At 41.2% G+C, this 14,827-nt stretch overlaps 1 protein-coding gene across 3 annotated transcripts in view; it reads left to right on the top strand.

Moving 5' to 3' along the window:
* DAAM2 (dishevelled associated activator of morphogenesis 2) overlaps positions 1 to 14,827 on the top strand; it is a 205,576-nt gene that overhangs the window by 105,563 nt on the left and 85,186 nt on the right. For all 3 annotated transcript variants that reach the window (XM_030235963.2, XM_018915542.3, XM_009091455.4), the window contains one exon: positions 2,508 to 2,597. In XM_030235963.2, the coding sequence (XP_030091823.1) occupies positions 2,508 to 2,597 (90 nt within the window). The remainder of the gene's footprint in view (positions 1 to 2,507; positions 2,598 to 14,827) is intronic.

Here is a 14,827-nt window from a genome sequence, read left to right as displayed (position 1 = left end):
GTTGTGTTCTGGAGATGTTTCTTTCCCTGCTGAATATTTGTACTTGCTCCCTGCCCATCTGACCTGGGTGTCAGAACCCAGCATTTTACCTCCTAACAAAGACACTCACAAACTTTCAAAAATTTTGAATTTGTCTTACTTTCAAAAAGTAAGGCATTTTTCATGTGCTGTTTTCCAGGCAGCTGTGTTTGGTTCCACCTCTGGTGATCACCTTATACCTAGAAACCCTGAACAGTTTCCTTGTCACTATGCTACCTGAGCTAATGCGATGACTTCTAAGGTTCTTTTGGCTTCCTCTACCCTCCTGAGTCACAATAATGCAGGATGCACTATTTTCCCTCTGTATCTTCCACCCTTTCAAACTAACTTTCTAGGTTTCTGTCCTGAAAAGCGTGTCATGATGCAAAATTATGTGACTGGAAGTTGCATGTTCTTACTGTCCCATTGAAAGGAGATTTATCTTTACATCCCTGATACTGCCAGTATCCAGTGCAGTCTCTAGAAGCTGCAGTGTCAGAATCCTGTCCTCAGGGTGGTTTCAGTCAACTGGTACATTTTTTAATTAAATACTTGTCTTGAATTGCATTGATTGAGATCTTCATTTAGTTTAGTGCACAGCTTCTGTGCAGAGCTTTTGCTGCTAGTCCGATCTGCCAGCAGACTCCAGAAAAAGAACTATGGATTAAAAAACCAAGTTAGCTGCACTATATTAAAAAAAAAAAAAAAAAAAGAGCATTCATTAAACAGGTCAATAAAACAACTATATTTTTGTCCAAGAATTCAGCTGAGCCCAAACAACTCATGTATATTCTGGCTTCTATAGTGGTGCTTCCAAACTTGGCATTTCTGATTCCCTATCTGCCCCTCCTTTCCCTTCCACATGCTTGACCTCTAACAGCATTCCTTTGCTTGTCTTAAGGCCTTACATGTAGCTTCACTCTCCCTCTCCCCCCAAGAATGTGATCCTGGCCTGAGTTTTCTAATTGTGTATAGCAAGGATAAAACTCCTTGCCTCGCTTGGCTGCCCCCTTGTTTGGAAACTCACACTAAACATTTCCACATGGTTTGCACTCTTTTTGCACAGCTAATTTTATTTTTTCATTTTAAACTTTTTCTTGTTTAAAATAACCCTCCAGCTTCTTCTACCTTGGGCTGCTGGCACTGACCTCACCTTGTTACTGTTTGCATTTCTTTTGTACCTTTTTGCAGCTTAAATCTCTGTGGGCTTTTAAATCTGTCAGCAGCCGCTACCAGGCTCAGTGTGCAATTTTGCTCACTGTTTTCACAAGTTTCCCAGCCCTGAACACTTTCCAAATGAGCCATTGTTGGGCTGAGTTAAAGAGGTATTGTCTCTGCTTGGACAAGGCTAGTGTGGGTGCCAGAATCTGTGTGTGCAGCATTTTAGTGCCACAATGTCATCTTGATATAGGACCCCTGGACACTTCCTTCTCCAAATATTTCAAATACATAGGGAAAAATCTCAAACCCCTGCCAAAACTGATTCATTGAAACATTACTGGAAGATTTTCTTTATATTACTGAAACTCTAAATTTAGACATCTTCATCTGTCCCTGCTCATACAGTCTGCTTGCCCTGAAGACCATCCTTTTTTGTTTAATTCTCTTTATTAGCACCTAAAACTGGCAGCTTTGATTGAAGCTCTGTTCTGGTCAGTATGGGATTAACACAGAGGAAGTATCAATCTCTTGTTTGATAGTTTTAGACACATGCATTGGAAAAGAGTCTGCTGTTATTCACCTTTTACAGAGCAGTAACCAAAGCTGTGGAATTTGGCGCTCAATTCCAGATCGCAGCATTATCCTTCATTTTGCTATTGTAAGCTTGGCTCAGCTCTAAGAGGGTATGTTCTACCAAGCTTACTTTTCTTAACAGAGACTGAATAAGCTGCTCTGAACAACCCAGTGTGGTGCTGTGGAGTTCTGTCCTTTATGTCTGAAATGCTGGGTGTCTTCGATGGGGACTTGGTGGTTTAGAGAACAAACATCTGGAAAAACGTTTCAGCCTGTAGGTTGCTGATGACATGACAACTGTCTCATGGCCTTAACTTGAAAGATAGAAAGAAAATAGTTCAGTTTCTCTACAGAAGAGCAATTTGGTATTCCCAGCCAGGAAAAAAAGATGTATCAAACTTTCAGCCTTTCTCTAAGTGTCATAAGGAATGTGTCACATAATCAGTGCTTTGAGTTTTTCACTTTATCCCTTTCATGTGATCCTTCCCATCCTTCACTGATCATTAGTAATGGAAGTTTGACACGGGAGTTGTTCAGGCTGCTTCTCTTCAAAGGTTGTGCTCTGACAGGGAGAACCCAAGGTAGCAAGGAAATCATCACGAAACCAATAATCTTTGGAGTGTTTGGGAACCACTAAGTCCTCTAGACTGAAGGCTGATCAAATATGCCTGATCCAAAAACATCTCAACCTATTAGAACTTACCAATGCAGCTGATGACTGTTTTTTTACTGTTTTTCTTTTTCTCAATCTCCAGGATGAATTGGATCTCACAGACAAGAACAGAGAGGCTATGTTTGCACTCCCTCCAGAGAAGAAATGGCAGATTTACTGCAGCAAAAAGAAGGTACTGCTGTTTTCCTCATTGGGGTAGCTCACCAATAAATTCTGTGCGCATGTTCATAACTGCATCTTGATTTGAGCTATGTGTTTATCTACTGTTTACTCAAGAACATGAGTAAGTGATGGAAGGATTTTTATCAGCATGGATATGGCAAAATTTTCTGATAAGTAATGTATGTACTTGTGATTTCTGAAGAGGGTTTTAACATCCTGAAATAGTACACGGTCCCAGTTTGAATCGTTTAGGTGTTTGGGGTTTTTTTGTTTACTTGTTTGTTTGGGGCTTGTGGGGGGAGGATTTGGTTTGTTTGTTTTTTCTTTGAGCTGAAAGAACAGCCATCATGGAAATGCATTAAGGAATTTTTAAAAACTTTTGTAGATTGCTTAAAATAGAAAAAGTATAGCTGAAGTCTTTCAGAATGTCTTCAAATATCTGTAAAGTACGCAACAATAGAGATGTCTTAAAACTTGGTAGTTCAAGGTCTTCCAGAGTTTTTAGGAAGTGTTCCACAGTGCACTGGAAAGCAAGGAGCATCTGCTTGTATCACTTTCCATGTAACCCTTCTCCCTTCAAGGTCTTCAAATTTCTGACAAACCAGTAAAGGGACGATAAATCAGAGGCTGATCAATCACACTAGTATTTTATTGCTGGCCAAGTGAATGGAGAAGTTGTGTCCTTACTGTGAAACTTCTAAACAAGTAATTTCTGCAGTGATGTGGCATTGGAAGAGTTTTGCTGCTCTAGGAAGCCCACGGTCAGAAATGAAGAAAACCCCAACAGCATGTATTTATTAGCCATATATGTTAGGAGGAAAAAGTTGTGGTGGGTTTGTTGGTTAATTTTATTTCCCAGGCGTGCAAGTCATGCTATGATAGCATCAGTCTTTAAACAGAAGTCTGCATAACAGAAGGTAGAAGAGGAGGTTTCGACTTCAATGCTGAACCTGGCAGATTTAAGTCCTGCTCATGGTCCTTCTGGAGGCTGTTTGCTGCCTTTTTGTCTCCAAGTGGGGACAGTGAGCTTTCTTACCATGTAATTAAAGAAAACTAGTCTAATCAGGGTGTTTTGCCTTCCGGGTTTTTATGTTGGTTGGTTGGGGTTTTTTTCAACTTCACACAAGGAAGTAAATAGAGATCAATTAATTACAGAGGCTTTGAGCTAGCAATAGAGCACAGGAGCAGTCTAGGCTCCATTGTCTTCAGTCCTATCTCCGTTCCTTTTTCCTGCTGGTACACAGTGCTTGCAAGTGGAGGGAAGGTGCAGGCTGCTGTGATTAATGTCTGCTTTACATTTTTGCTGGCCAGCTCAGCTGGGTTTTTCAGCTCTGGTCAGAGAGGATCTTTTGGTGGCTGTTGTAGAGACATCTCACCTCCTGGACCAGTCAGCCTTTTGGAAAGGAGATTTGTGCTTTAATGTATTTAGTATGTTGGTTGGATTCACTGTTACATTGGGGATTTTGTTTTTGTTGGGGCATTTTGTTTGTTTGTTTTTCCTTGTGTTCCACAGCAGTGGATTTGCTATAACAATCTTAAAGACTTCCAAAGTTAAAGCAGCTGCATACTGGAAAATCTTCATAATGCAACTTCCGTTAGCTGAACTCCAGCTATCCAAAACGATGTGCTAAATGGGATGGGATACCACTGCCAGATGTCTATTCATTACATTGCAGATACTTTCAATTGCTTGAAACCTTAACTGTCCAGTGTTATTCATTGTTTCCCTCATAGGCAGTCAGATGACATCTCTCTCTAGCCCACTACCTAATCCACTTCTCATCGTTGTTTTGCAGTGACAGAAAAGCCTGTGCCAGGTTTCGCTTGAAAGCAAAGCCTCCCTTTCCCTGAAGAATTTTCAATCTAATTTTAGGCACAAAGGGGCCAGTTTCTTCATTAGCAGAACACTTCCAGCTACCCAGGACAAGCACCCAGTGGGTTCTGTCTTGCTGATGTTGGGTTCTTGGCAAGCAGGGCCCTATGCTTTGAGATATGGCAAGTGGGAAACAACATAAACTACAAGGTCAAGAAGTGCAGACTGAGCCAGCTGTTCACAATTGTTAGTCTCAGGTGCCTTTTCTAGTCTAAAAGTAATGGAAAGTCAAGCCCTTCCTGATTTCTCTAAAGGTGGTGAGATTAGTGGGCTGCCTTAAATAAGCAAATGTCACTTGCAAAAATGAAGATTAGTCATTGTTGTAGACACATTTATCTTGGCAGTCAGATGTTAGATGTAATCTTCTATGGTATTTGATTCCAATGTGGTGGCAGAAAGTCACTATTGTATTACAAAACTCATTCCACCTGTTCCTAATATCGAGCCTTTCTGAAGAAATGGAGGAAGGCAGGTAGGTCTGTGCACTGAAAGTTTTGTGCCAGGGGCACATCTTGCCAGTCAACAGCCCACAGTAATCAAAGGTGGCAGAATTCTGAACTGAAGCTTCATGATTGATGGTGAGTGATAGCTACAGAGTAGCATTCACACAGTGTTTCACAGCCATGCTTGCTTTGGTCACTTGGCTATTCTGGATTCATAGCTGAAACTGTTAGTATTAAAAACAAATCACTGGTAATTTGACCTAAAAGAGTAGCTCTAGCTAGCAGCTCTAGTGGGTGCTTTGCTCTCATCTGTGGAATAGCTATTTGCAAGGAATGAAGGCTGGTCTGTTGGAAAATGTTGATGTCTTCTCAATCCCAGCTGTTTTCTACCTTGACATTAATCAGTACAGCATGGACAATGAGAAATGCAGTTGGCTTGATTTGCATCAGAGGAATCATTGATTAGTCACCCCTGATGGCAGCCTGACCCTCTACCCAAAACACCAGAACATGTTTTGGATTGCCTCTTCCTCTGTAGAAGGAGCTTCCACTGATATTGTTAAGTAAGGCCTTATGTAGAAAATACAAACTATAGCATCCTCCCTAAGTTCAGGTACTTTATTCTGGTTTTGTTTAGAATAATCTTCATGTCTCACCATAAGCTGAAATTTAAATTTACTTAAAACACCTCTGTAACTCCTCTCTCTAGATTTCCTACCAGATATAAGTTTTGCAGGAATTAAATCAAGCACTAGACCAAGATTTCAAATGTATTTATTTGTGAATTTCCAATGTCAAAGCTTAGAAAACCAGTGTTCTTCAGTGCTGTTTTACCAGGAGTTGACACCAACATACATAGCCTCATTAAATAGCAATCAAATAATCATATGGAACAAAAAAATTGTCAGCTCAATTGTTCATCTATAAACAAGCTCATTTTGGGATCCCAAAAAGTGTAAAAAGTGCAGGTATTGCAGTGCTGTGTTGGATGTTGCTTTGGATGCAGCCTGTGTTTCTAAGAATGAGCCCTCATTGTGTGGGCCATAGCTCATTGCCTCTGAACAGCCCTACAAGCTGTTAGACTTATTGCTATTGGAAAGCAAGTCAAGTTGTTTTCTTTTTATGGCCTTTCCTGCCTCCAGAGACTAATTTGTATGACTTTGGCTGAGCAGATTTTAGTAGCAAGCGCACACATTTTGCACAGTTAAACAAGTTAGGTTTTTTTCCATTTCTGTCTTTCTTTGAGGAGAAAAATTGGTAGCAAGTCTTTTTCCAAAGTAGAGTCAGATGGACTAGCTGTATCATAGAGCTTCCTTCCAATCAAACAAAAAAAACCCCAACAAAAATATCAATCCTTCAATTCTAATAATATGTTGAGATCTCCAAAATATCTCAGTGTTATCTTGTACTCTGGTAATTTTAGTGGTATCCTTGAATAGTTGCTTTGAGTTGATTGTGCTTTATCTGCTCAAGTGAGATTATTTAAACTCAAGTAGTGAGGTAATAGGCAGCACACTGAAACTTTCTGGAAGTAGACATTCATGACATCTGAGAAGAAGTGCATACTTGTAATATGTAAATTTATTCTACTTTTTCTATTACGGGAAAGAGATTCTCCACAATAGCAAAATAAGATATAAAAATTGAGGAAAATTTACCTGAACCATAGTCTGTAACAGCCAATATGCAGAAAATAAAAGAATATCCTTCAGTATTCTCCTCTACAATAATTTTTAAAAATATCTATTAATTATATTTGTAATCTACGTGATGACTATAAAAACTAATAAACTGTATATGAAAGTAGGAGTCAGGAAACTCCTTGGTTCCAAAATGTCTTTAATGTGAATTATTTTATACTTTCAAAGAGCTGTCATTGTTATATTTATGCATAAATGCATTTCTTTCTACCTGAAGGAAAGAACAGGTAGTTAGGAAACTTTTTGGAAACGTTTAGGCCATGCCATCATCTTATACTTTTTCCCTGCACTATTTACACATGCCTTGGATGCTTACAGCATCCCTTTCCCCTTTCCCCTTTCCCCTTTCCCCTTTCCCCTTTCCCCTTTCCCCTTTCCCCTTTCCCCTTTCCCCTTTCCCCTTTCCCCTTTCCCCTTTCCCCTTTCCCCTTTCCCCTTTCCCCTTTCCCCTTTCCCCTTTCCCCTTTCCCCTTTCCCCTTTCCCCTTTCCCCTTTCCCCTTGATGTATGCTAAAATATCTGAGTATATTCAAGCCCTGTTCATTCTTTTTCTTTACTGCGCTTACCTGTCTTCTACAATGATCTTGTGGTGAAGTTTCTGGGTTTGGGTGAACTCACTGTAGGGAGCAGGAGGGACAGAGTAGAAGTCACTTTTGTGCATTGTGCAATCATTAAGGAGTCCAAGTCCTTTGGGCTGAGGTCACAGATTGGTGCTGAATCACTGAGGCTGCAGTCCAGGTGCAGAATGCCCCAGATGTCCTCCTAAAAAGATTTACACCTCTCTCACAAAGAAGCAACATCACTTTGCATTCAGTTGTTTTTTCCTAACATCAGGGCTTCATCCTCATAGGCTTTGAAATGCTCTTGAGAATCCTAGCCTTAGTGGGACATCAACTTTTAATAGTTTTACTACTTTTATACCATTTGCAGCTCATTTTCACAAACTCCCACTTTGCTCCCATGCTGCCTGTCTAGCATTAGTGAAGATAATGTCTACATGTCTGGTTTGGGCTTTTTTCTTTCTTTGGGAGTTTCTGTTTGAGCTTTGCCCTTGAGCTTTGGATTGTCAGCAAAATGTCACCATAAAAAGTATAGCTTGTTATTGTGCAGCTGGGTATGGAGTAAGATACTTTGAAATCTGCTGGAGGGATCTAAGCTGCTTTTGTAGCTTTTTATATAATTACCGTAGCCTACCAGGGATGAAGGACAAGATGGATGCAAATATAAAATCTGGAGTCTTCCTTGCCTTTAGGGAAAGCTTTCAGAAGTGAGTGAAAATTTCTGCACTTCTTGTTTGTTCCAGGGCTGCTGTGCATCTGTGGTTTTGTACTGTGAAGCATAGTTGCAGATTGGTTAAGATGGAGAGACAGTTAATTTTGTGAAAGTGAACTGACAGGACTTTTATTCCAAACCCTGAGGTCTTTTCTTTGCATTTAAGTCTTCACATGGAGGTTCTAAGAGCAGGAGACTGCATTACACTTGATGTATTTAGATAGGAGTTCACTTGTTCACGTTCCTGCTTTCGAGTAGGAAATACATATTGAGATCACAGAATCACCAAATGGCTGAGGCACCACCAGTGGGATCATCTGTGTCAAACAGGGTCATTCTAGAGCACGTGGCAAAGATTGCATCTGGACCATTATTGAATATCTCTCTTGAGGGAAACTCTACAACCTCTCTGGATAACTTATTCCAGTGCTTGGTCACCCACACAGTAAAGTTCTGCCTCATATTTAGGTGGAACTTTGTGTGCATCAGTTTCTGCCTGTTGCCTCCTGTCCTATTGCTCCGCACCACAAAGAGCCTGGCTCCATCCTCTTGGCATCCCCTGATAGGAAGGTAGGAATTGATGAGATCCCCTCTCCTTTGTTCCTTCTTGAGGCTGACCAAGCCCAGCTCCCTCCTTACCAGCCTTTCCTGGTAAGAGAGATGTTCCAGTCCCTTAATCATCTTTGTAGCCTCCACTGGACCCACTCAGGAGCTCCACGTCTCTCTTGTCCTGAGGAGCCCAGAACTGAACACAGCACTCCAGATGTGGCCTCTCCAGGGCATCAGCCACAGGACACACTGCTGGCTCATGGACAGCTTGTTGTCCACTAGACCCCCAGGTCATCTCCACAGAGCTCCTTTCCAGCAGGTCAGCCACAGCTGTCAGCCGTGTCCATGGGGTTATTCTTCCTGAGGTGCGGGACTCTGCGCTGATAGTTTAATTTCAGACAATTCCCTGCTGCCCTTCTCTCCAGCCTGTAAAGGTTCTTCTGAAGGGCTGCACAGCCTTCTGGGGTATCAGCTGCTCCTCCTAGCTTGGTGCTGTCTGTGAACTTGCTGAGGAGGCGTCTGCTCCTTCATCCAAGTCATTGATGACTTGTGAAACAATACTGGGCCCAGTATTGAACCTTGGGGGACATCACTAGTGAAAGGCCTCTAACTAGACCCTGGGCCACTAGATCCCGCTGGGATCTGCCATTCAGCCAGTTCTGAGCTATTCAGGAGACGATACATTTTCCCTAAAGAAGAGAGAAAATGGTACTTCATCTGGTCTCATTTAGTGATACAGTATGCCAGATGAAGATCACACTATTGTGTTGTCTGAGTGTGGGGTTTTGGTTTTGTATTGTCTGTTCTGAGCTAGGAAAGCCCTTTGGGGTTCATCCTTTCTGTATGAAGACTGCCAAGCACGTGGTTGTCCCATAATAAATGAAGTGGGTGGTTTGAAGTTGTATTGTTTTCAATTCTGTCTTCTTGCATTATTTTTCCTCTTTGAAATACTCTTAGAGTCTGTTATTGATTTGGAATATTAAACTGTTTTGGTAATGGATTCATAGCTTCAAGGAGCATTTAATGTGTCCCTTATAAGTTCCTTTCTTTAGAGTTGTTGTTTCATATGTGGTATCTGGGAGCAGCAGACGTGAACACACAAGATGGTTTGCTGCAGTGTTTGAGAAGCCATTTCTAAGGACTCACAGTTTGATGAGGCTTGGATCTGACTTCATGGGAGATTTTCTTTAAGCTCTGCAGGAAGTGTTGAAGGGGAGTAGGAGTGGATGTGGGGGTGGGTACTTTTACTCTCTGTTCCCTGGGAAGTCTGGAAAACACAGAGTAACCCTCGCAGCACGTGTGATAGCCTCACAGCAATAGCAGGTGGTGGGCAGTAGGAGGCTGAAGAAGCTGTGTGGGGTTTTGAGTGCTCAGTGTAAGCAACCCCACAATTAGCAGTATTGATGACTAATGGATGAGGGTGTCTCATGGCCACAGGGGAAAGGCCAGCAAAGCCACACTGGATATGAAGAATTATACTTTATCTGAAGTCTTTGGTAATCAGAAAATTGTTTCTCTTCCTACCAATGCCTTGGAAGTTTGTGGCTGAAGTTCAGTTTCAGTCAACATTTTAATTTAACTCAATTTTCAAACCTTGACAATGACCTGAACAACCTGATCAAGCTTTGACATCAGCTCTGAGTGGGTCCCTTCTTCTCAAGGCCCCTTCCATCCTAAATTGATTTCTCATCCTCTAAACTGGTCATAAATCAAGCTAAGAAAGCAGCTGTATGGCCCTATAAAGAAAGGGAGCATCAATAAGCCTTCATGCAACCTCCTGTATACTGCCTTGTATTACTGCTGTGAGGCCATCTCCTGGAAACAGGCAGTGGCAGATGCTATTTTGTTCCCTCTCACTGCCTGGGATCCATGGTTTCTTTTTGTCTGGGAAGACTGCATGACTTCCTTAGCTTAGACTGTTTCACCAGCAGCCTTCTGAAATGCAGAATCTCTTAAATTAATTCCCTGAAAATAGACTTGCTTTCAGTTTGCCTAGGGCTCACTGGAAATCTCATAATGCTGGGAAGTCACAGTGGGAGGATGTTGCCCTTTGCAAACCACGGCATTCCTTCAGCTTGATGTTTGGAAAATGCCAGCAATTGTGGAGTTAACTTCCTTTTTTCCCACCAGCATCTGTTCCTTTTTCTGTTGGCAGAATGACTTCATGCTCAGATGCTTGGAATGATTTGTTAGCTTGATGCTGGCGTTGGGTCATTTCAGTATCTTCAGTCTAGGTATGGAAGAAATGCACTGGACTTCAAAAATTACTTTGCTATAAATGCAGGGAGGCTTAAGAAAATCGAATTCAGAAACTCTGGCCTATGACAAGTACAGGGCTTAGAAGAAAACAATAAAACGCTGCAAGAGTGTCACTAATGCAGCAAAACCACACATTTCCTGATTAGTGGGGTACTTGGGCCTTTTCAGTGTGAAAGAGCTGTTTGATTGATGGTACCTCTTAATGTGTGCCATTGGCTGAAGCACTAGCTCCCAAATTTGGGCAGCACCAATAACACAATGGTAACTAAAGCCTAAAATTATATACATCCCCTTCTACATTGTTTAATGCAGAGAATGTGTTCTCACTGGAAAAATAAAACTGCGGATTCATGTAAGACACCGTCGCATTCTTTTATAGTTCCATATGATGAAATTAGAAATTTTATCTCACATAATTATAATATAATTTTGTTGATGTTGCCCAATTATTTTTTAAGCAGGTCAGCATACTTGAGAAGAATCATTGCCTGTTTTTTATGGTTTCTCGTGGACCTCCTGTAATTGTTTCTTCATGTGTTTTACTTGTTATTTTTGCTTCTGTAGTAAAGACCTCAAAGTGTGTACTTGAAGAAACACTATAGTAGGCTTAATGATGTTAGAGACTCCTCTTAACTTTATTTTCCTTGAAGTCACTCTTGTAATGGCTTAAAGTGCAAGTTTCGGGTCGAGAAGGCAAAAACGCCTGCACAATTCAGAGGATATACCATTATTATGGCTTGGAATTGTGACACCTAAAAGACCACATTGTAGTGGACGTAAGAGGAGATAAGTTTTTCCAGGTTGTCTGCTTTATTTGGTTTATGTTTTCCATGTTGCAATGCCAACAGTTGCAGACTCATTTATTTATCCTAGCTTAAGAGGTTACCCTGGGTCAGGGTCTTGAAATTATATATTTATTTATGTATAATTAAAAAGTCTTTTCTTCCCTGCCCCCCATGGGAACAGCATGGGAATATTTTTAGTTCCTTCCTCTCTCTCCTCTCCCTTTCCAACAATAAAAAGTTTAGCTGCTTCTTAAAAAATGCCTTACCACCTTAGTTCAGACTGCTGAAGCACAAATGCCATGAACTTGCCATGATATTTGCTATAGATGTTCTGAGTGTTCAGAATTTGTGTGTCCATCTTGCAGGTCTGTCTTTTTCAGGTGAGCCACTAGTGCTTCTGTTGAAGTTAGAACTCCACACTAATCAAAAATCAGGCCCAAAATAGTCCTGAGTTAGAAAAGTGTCATCATCATGCCTAATGCCGTGTTTTGCATTTGGCTTGCCTTCTGTGGGAGTTTTGGGAGGACTCAGTGGAAGCAGATTTGACCCTAGCATGAAAAAAACCCAAACATTTATCCAGCTGTCATCCTACTAACATGGTGTAATTCAATGTACTTAAGAACAAAAATAATGGCAAGCAGTCCAGTTCTGCTGCATGGGAAGTACATGTAAATGCTGATACCACTGGATTGTGTTCTGTCCTTGCCTGTCCTCTTGCACAAGTTCTGATTCTTCACAATCCAAGTGTGAGCCCATGCTGATGGCATGTAATAATAATAATGATAACAACATATACTCTGGACAATGCTGTTCTCACCATTCAGATTATTGCTTTGATGGATATGCAAGAGCAAAGAATGTGTAAATAACAAACAAGTTTCTGTGGTGTTTGAGAAGCAAATTTGGTAGAGATCACTCTGAACTTCACTGAGTGTTCATGAGCCTTAGAAAAGCTAGTGAATACTAAGCAGGAAGAGTTGCTGAATTCCTGTCTTTTCAGTGAGAAGTTTAGAAAAAGAACTCCTTTCTTTCTCTTCTTTTTCATGAAGAGAAAAAAAGTAGTTGCCTTCTACTTTCTGGAGAGTTGTTTAGTTTTCATGGCAGTCAGATGTGAGAGTTTCATCCATGTGCCTTAATTGAGGTGAAGGTTACACTGTCTTCCGTGATAGTTCAGTCATGTTGAAAGGTACTTGGTACCCCAAAGACTTTGCAGATGAACCAAGTGAGAGAAATGAAAGCTGGGAGAAACAGTTGTACCTGAGTTTATGGAAGGGGCAGAGATAAAACAACTGAGTGATACATCAAATACTGGGCTAGCAGCTTAGGAGCTGTGGGCGTCAGACTGTACTTACTTCCTTTGTTTACCTGTCCAACAACTGCTAACTTTTTGGGGTTTTTTCCAATAGTGAAGGGCTAAATGATGGAGAAAAATGAAAAATATGTTGGCTGCCCTGGCCATCTTACTGTCATCATTCTTAAAAATGGGCCCAGAGCAGAAGTGAACTAAAGCAAGGAGTGTCACTAGAAAAACAGACAGTGGACACGTTAAGAACAGTGAAGAGAAACCTTTTAGAACTTGGTGTTAAAAAATTCTCTTGTGTGCTTCCAGAAGGACTTGTCCTAAATGTCTCTGCTGGCTCTATGTCCTTGCTAGTTCTGTGCCTCCCAGCCCAGTAAGTGACATTTCATTCCCATCATCAAGAAACATGCAGGGTGTTTGCCATGAATCATAGGTGACTTCATTTTGTTTACCAAAGATTTGAAGTCATTGCTTGTTGGAGATAAACAGTAGGACAAAAAGATAAACTGGGAGGCTCAGTTACACGGTCTGGGCCCTTCTGTGGCTTTTCGCATTGCCTAAGGAATGCTGGGAGGAGGAGGAAAGGAAGAGAAGAAGGAGACAGTCCAAGTGACAGCATTCTAATGTGGTAGGAATACATTTTTAAACAGTGCTGTTGGAAAGCAGACAAGGTAAGCAGGTTGGGTAAGGAACAAGTCCCTTTCCATATCCATGGAATGTTGACCGTAACCTGAGCGGGGTTAATGGAAATGTACACACAGTACCTGTATAAACACAGAGTAAACAGTAGAAGGAACAATGCAGAGTTTGGTTGCTAACAAAGCAATAGATTATGTCCTGCTACTGCTGCTTAGTGCTTGCTGGCATAGTGACAAATTGTTGGCTTCACCTGCCACAGATGGCACACAGTGCTGCAGGATGTGACCTCAAGCTTGCTGCAGGTTTGTGGGAGCAGAGCTGTGCTTCGGGAGTGCAGCCTAAATCCACAGCCACACACCCACTGAGCAGGCCATGTCCATGAGAAGCATTTTGTCTTCTTCTGAACGCCCTCTGGCTAGAGTGATCATGACTCAGTCTTCTGGCTGGTAGGAATCCTCCCTAGTGGAAATTTTCCTTCACATCCAAAAGGAGTGGATGGGCTGAGGAAAGGTAGGCTCCTGAGTATGTGTTCACTGAAAGTACAGGGAATTCATGGATCCCCTTATTTGGCAGCTCATTATTTAAATTACACCCTTATCAACAGCAAAATATCAGCTGGTTGATTTGTGGCTTGTGAAAAGTAGAGCACGTAAAAGATATTAAACACGAATATAGACTTCAGGTAATATTACTGAAGGATCTTTATGGAGCAACAGAGTCAGAAGAACTTACTCAACAAGAGAACAACTTCCATGGCAGAGGCTAAACATTCAGCAGTGGACCAATGTTTAATATTACACTTCAATATTACATTTCAATAATTACACTTCAATTTGGCAAGAAAGTTTTGTCCTGAGGGCAGAAATCACTGAAGTGTGGCCTCAGCTGTACAATTAAGTAGTTCTGTAAATGTAGGGGCGGGTTATCTTCCTGGTCACCTCACACACTATACCCCTAAAATAATGCCTGCTGATGGTGGGGCTCCCATCCTATAGCAGGGCTGAATATGTTTGAAGAGGGACAAGCAGGCTTGTGTGATCTGTAAGTGGTAAGAAGAGGCTGCTGCAATCAGTGCTGGCAGCAGCAGCACATCTATCTGTATTGAGGAGAATGATTAGACACCAAAAGAAGAGCAAAGAGAAGAGAAGACAAGTTCTTAAAATTGGATGTATACTATACAGTCCTACTAACATATAAAGTTCCTTAAAAAGGACTCTCTCCATCAATAATCTATTGTTAGTTTTATGCCAGATATGCTTATTGTAAACTTAATCTTGGTTTAAACACTACACTGAAATGTACATTGAAATCAGTGGTTGAGAATTCTGAGGTTTCAAACAACACTAGTTCTTATCTTCAGCTCAAAGCAATGCCCTGACCGCTTTTCTGCCTGCCAGTTATGCCACACTAGTCTATTTTCT

This window comes from Serinus canaria, chromosome 3 (assembly GCF_022539315.1).
Source record: "Serinus canaria isolate serCan28SL12 chromosome 3, serCan2020, whole genome shotgun sequence".
Classification (NCBI taxonomy): Eukaryota; Metazoa; Chordata; class Aves; order Passeriformes; family Fringillidae; genus Serinus; species Serinus canaria.
The sequence above is the reverse complement of the archived record's forward strand: the minus strand, read 5'-3'. Positions and strand labels throughout refer to the sequence as shown.